The sequence below is a fragment of the Antennarius striatus genome, chromosome 21 (assembly GCF_040054535.1).
Source record: "Antennarius striatus isolate MH-2024 chromosome 21, ASM4005453v1, whole genome shotgun sequence".
Lineage (NCBI taxonomy): Eukaryota > Metazoa > Chordata > Actinopteri > Lophiiformes > Antennariidae > Antennarius > Antennarius striatus.
Genome location: NC_090796.1, coordinates 3975018 through 3980342, shown reverse-complemented (window position 1 = coordinate 3980342; position 5325 = coordinate 3975018). Strand labels below are relative to the sequence as shown.

General features: G+C 38.6%; 1 protein-coding gene across 2 annotated transcripts; it reads left to right on the top strand.

Moving 5' to 3' along the window:
- Nucleotides 1–5274, top strand: cybc1 (cytochrome b-245 chaperone 1). Of its 2 annotated transcripts, none has more exons than XM_068305893.1 (6): nt 1–130; nt 1225–1312; nt 1749–1790; nt 1890–2060; nt 2152–2296; nt 3833–5274. In XM_068305893.1, the coding sequence occupies exons 2-6, from the start codon at nt 1225–1227 to the stop codon at nt 3990–3992; spliced, it is 606 nt and encodes a 201-aa protein (XP_068161994.1). In that variant the 5' UTR covers nt 1–130; the 3' UTR covers nt 3993–5274. The 2 variants fall into 2 exon arrangements, with proteins under 2 accessions (XP_068161994.1, XP_068161995.1); XM_068305894.1 differs by lacking the exon at nt 3833–5274 and adding an exon at nt 3285–3823.
- Nucleotides 5275–5325: the final 51 nt, after the last annotated feature.

Below are 5325 nucleotides of genomic sequence, written 5' to 3'. Positions count from 1 at the left end.
CCGGAAGGAAGTGTCACCCGTTCACGACTGCTGGTGCAATAACAAGAGAACTTCCTTATGATTCTGTGCATGTGTTTCATTTCATAAATACTCTATTACCAAATCCACAAGGTGATTTAGGGAAAAAAAGGTACGTGTTGTTAAAATATTTCACGCAGTTGTAGTTACACAGGGAGGTTTGAGCAGTTCTGCCAAACACCAACAAGAGCATCCTTACTGTGTTTGGGGTTTTTAAAGTCCGCCAAATGAAAGACATCTACTTGGTTCTTTATTTTACTAATTGTGATATGAAGCCATTGAGCTGGTTTGGATGTAAACGATAAACGAGATGTAAACGGGATTCCCACCTCTAACACGGTAATGAATTAGAATCTCTGCTCAAAGGATAGAAATGTGTTTAAAAAAACCCAAAGCAATCCTTTTCTTTAATAACAGCACGTTTGCAACTGTAGACAATCCTCAAAATATTTCTGTTAACCCTAACCCTGACAATATATTAACAACCAGTAAATGGTAAATTACTACATTACAAATAGCTGCATTAACCAACAAGGGAGCTGAGGGTAGGGCCCACTTCCTCAAGTGCTTTGTATAGTTTCCTGTGCCTGGGCTCACATTTGCTGTATTGTAATACTAATTTTGAGATATTTAAGTTAGATTTTTAAGAAAGTAAGGCTTTTTTTAGTCAGTGCTTTTATAAGTGCTTAATATTTGCTAGTAATGACATGAAATTCATATTTCTATTAAATATTTGAAAGCCTTTTTTATGGATGGGATATTTTGCCATGCCATGTGAAGTAAAGCACTGGCATTAATAAATACACCTTTGCCACTGTTGCTGCACTAACTAGAAAGCCTATAGTCACTACATAGTCACATAACTTACGTCATTTTCTATGATGGATTGAGGATGAATGAAGACATGGGATGATCCAGTGTACATAAAGACTTCTTCCCTGTTGGATCTAGCAGTGAGTTAGTCATGCACTCAGTATAAGTGAAAATTTCCGTGCTTTTAATTCTGTAAATAGTCAGAATGCCTGACAACAAATCAGTAAATACTCATGAAGTCTAGGAACAATTAGAGTGATCTGTCAGCATGGACAGAACCCACAATGCATCAGGAAGAACCTGTTTGGCAAATTGGTCCATTAAGGCATGGACAATATAAATAAAGTATGCTTTTTGTTTAAATAAAAGATTCTTATTTTTGCCTCTATTCAGATGGGCTACATGTCAATAGAGGAACACAGCGACTCCCTGCTCCACCTGAAAAGAACCCCGGGCATTCGCTCCTGGTCACTTCTTGTTGGTAAGCACAAGTAATACAACATCCACTTATGAAAATACAAAGACACAAGAGTGAGTACTCGACCCGTATCCCACACAGCCATAAAATATTGTGGAATTCTGTTGAGTAGTTTTTGTATATTTGGGGAAAATGTGAGCAGAAAGAAAAATCGTAGTTATTGGGAATAGCTCCAAATAGGTAATTAGTTCTCTCTGACCAATGCTGATCCTCCCATCCCATTTTGCGTGAATACAGTACGCTCAGTAGTTTTTGCATAATCGTGCGGAAAATACATCAAAAACACAAACCAGCCAACCAACAAGCATGAGTGTAAACTTAGCCCCCGTATCTGAACGTATCACAAGCTGAACTATTCATCATCCACTCTATAGATCTTCAAACTTTGTCCTCTCACCATACTGCCTCTGAAATAATAAGTGAATCATTTTAATTGCAGGTATAGCATCTGTGGGAGTGGCAGCTGCGTACTACAGCTCAGGTGCACAAAGTGAACATGATCTGTTCATTTATTTTCACTATTGATACATGTAACTCTGCATTTCCTTAATGTAACTCTGTTTTTGTGTGGATCACACAGACAGCATCTTGTGGAAGCTTTTCTACGTGACTGGCTGTGTGTTTGTAGCCATGCAGAACATGGAGGACTGGGAGGAGGCCGTGTTTGACAAAACCAAGAACTTGATTGAGCTCAAGAGCTTTAGCTTGTACACTTTAGTCTTGACCTTGTGGAGGAAGGGGCATGAAAAAGGTCTGTAGAACACTGCAGAGTGGATTGCTCATCAGTACTTTCTACTGGTTTTGTGAGGATATTAGAGCTTCATGTTTAATTTTTGTCTTAGTTGTGTTGGATCTGGCACAGCTGTGTGACGTCTGCGTCCAGGAAGAGAAGGTCCGTTATTTGGGGAAGGGGTACCTCCTGATGCTGCGCCTTGCTGCAGGATTCTCCTACCCCCTGACCCAGAGTGCCACGCTGGGGGGACGTAGGTAGGTGACAGCTCCATCACATTAAAAGTAGTATTTTAGTTTTGTTGTATCTGTTTGATTTTAAAGCCCTGATTTCAGTCACAATCAGCAAATTAATGCATTTGCAACTTGTTTTGACAGTAACAATGAAAATGTTGCTTATCTATATTTTAATTGTTACTGTCAAAGTCATGTCTGTAATATTATGTTGCTAGATGACATTTTAGTTTTCACCAAAACACAACGTCATGATTCCTTAAAGACTGCTCTAGGTTTGTTTGTTCCCACGTGTGGTAAGCCGATAATAGAAGCTGCACTCTTGTTGTTGCACAACTAAAACATACTGTACTGCCAACAGACTTGTGTCACCAAATCACAATTTTAAGGATTTTTTAAAAATGTGAAAGAACATCTCATGAGCCAGTGTTTGGTTTTTCTATTCTGACCTAGAAACAGGCCCATGCAAAATGCCAAACTCTTTGGAGGAGGACTGACTGTTTTTTTAAAGAAATGAAATAGACTAATTCAAGCTTGTTAAAGACAAGTGTTCTTAGTTTTAGGCGATCACCCACCCAATAATCCTAATTGTTCATATTATTTGACACTTACACTAATAAATCCTCTAAATTCTACACACTGGCCCAGTGACTACATCACTGTGAATATCACATCTGTGTATTATGAAAGGCATCTCTAATAATAACCACACATACAATTATGTGGTTATACCCTTTTCTGCCACTTGAGCTTATCATTTTGGTTTTACTGTTTGCAGATATTTTGGTGGACTTGCACTACAGTCATCATTGTAGTTAAGATAACTGATCCCCACACCACAGTCATGTTAGCTGGGGAACAGAACAGATCAACAGTAACTTAAGAGCTAGACTTTCTTTTCAGGAACTCATTGAGAACAAAAATTAGCTTAAAGAACTCCTCAGGTAGACATAAAATCAAAATAATGGCAAATATTTGTGTTTATGTGTAATGTTCACTATTGGGGTGACAGTGGCTCAGCGGTAGAGCAGATGCCTCGTAGACCGATTGCCCCAGCCATCAATGGATCAAATCCCGCTCCCGCCATGATGCCACCAGGAGTGTGGGCTGACAGTGGGAGGTGTCAGCTCACCTCCCAGCCACTGCCGAGGCACCCTTGAGCAAGGCACCGTCCCCCCTACGAGCTGCTCAATTGGGTCGCGTTCCAGAAGCCGCTGCCGCTGAATGTGTGTCATTTGATGTTTATGTATTAACTGCATGCTTACAGGCCCCATTGTGTGCTGTGTTCAGGGGGCCTGTATACTGTTAAAAAATACTAACCTGAGTGACTGATCCTTGCGGAATCAATAAAGTATACTTCTTCTATTGTTTTCATCACATTTACTTCAGATTAAATAAGTTCATTATCTTGATAGCAGGAGTGATTTTAATATTTTTACCTACAGATGTCTCTCAGTTGTATGGATTTGAATGATTATTAGATGAAAACAGTGGTCCACATGAATATGAGATAATAAACTATACCTCTGTTGTCTGTCTGCCCCATCCGATGTCTGTCAGTGATGTGGAGGCATTGGCTGCATTGCTGAGGCGCTTTCTGGGGCTGGAGGAACTTCAGCAACGCAGGCGGCAGGAAGACGAGGCCGAGTATGGAGAGGATGAGGATGAAGACTCTTTAGACAACAGCCGTGATTCAGAGGATGAAGTCGTTGAACTTTGATCTGACTTGCAGTCCTTTTATAAAATTTTTTTTGGTGCATTAAGCTTGGGGCTTTGTTACTAAATTCACTTGTTGTAATTTTAGCATATGCATGTAACCCCAGGGAAACGTAATCTCCCAGGGTCTCATTATAGACTTCATTCCTTGATCAGCTGCACCATAAATCTTATCAGGACACCGTGATGTGCCTGTGCACAATGTTCACATGGCTGGACTGGACATGTCAAGGCAAATTAATTGAAGTAACAGTGATAAAATATGAGTCTGCTACTGGTTACAAATGGAAACTGATTTTCATTTTCTGTGACTAATTCATGAGGAAAATCAGTCTGCTAGAGCGTAACAGACTGATTTGTGGGTTGTAGGATGCATTTAGGTTGGATCAGTGCACAGCAACTCAGTATTGGTGAATAGACGATAGATGTGATTGTGAATGGCAGTCCATTTGATTTAGAAACTACAAAGTCCTAGAATGATTTTTTTTTGTAAAGTCATCTGAGAACTTTTTCTTAGGTAATATTGAATAAAAAAAGTATTTTTTGTCTTACATTGTGCGGCCTTGATGATGAAAACATGCTGGAAATGTTGTATTAAAACATTCCATGTGAAGTTGAAAGGGAAAATCGTCAGATTGTTTTGACATAATTTTTAAAAAACATTTAAGTTAATTTTCTAAAAAAAAAGAGATTTACTTTCATTGTAAAGTAGATGTCCAGCCCTTCAAATTAATATACCTCAACCCTTTTGAGGTGATTACTATTTGGGAATGAGCCCCAAATTGCAGTTTTACTGTGCCTTCCTACTGCACTCTAATAAGCGTTTACGTGTGTAATTCAGTGAAAAGTTTTTTCCCATCGTTTTCTGAACGAGCCAGTCCATAATCACCTTTGCATGTTTATTCATACCCAGCCTACAATTCAGATGAATGCATGCACAAACTGTAATCAAACGTGAAGGATTTTCATGCCTCAGTTAAGTGAATTATGCGTGAAATGCTACTTAAAGTTCTGTTTTTTTTTAGTACTTTTGAGAACCAAAGATGAAATCTCAGGTAAACATGTTGGTACTTAGTCAGATGGTTATTATTTTGGTGTGTATGGGTTGGTGAATGTCTTATTTCTGCTCTACTGCAAAGAAAATGAAAAAAACCCAACATTTTTGTTTGATGGTTTTATTGTCTTTTACTACGTTTGAGACATTTGCAGGATATATAAAGTTGTTTTATAGTTAAATGCCGAGTCATTCAGTATCATTTCTTTACCTCGTTACATTAAATTGCATTAAAATTGACATTGAAACACTTCACTTTTGAATTTATCTAAAAAGCAGTTTG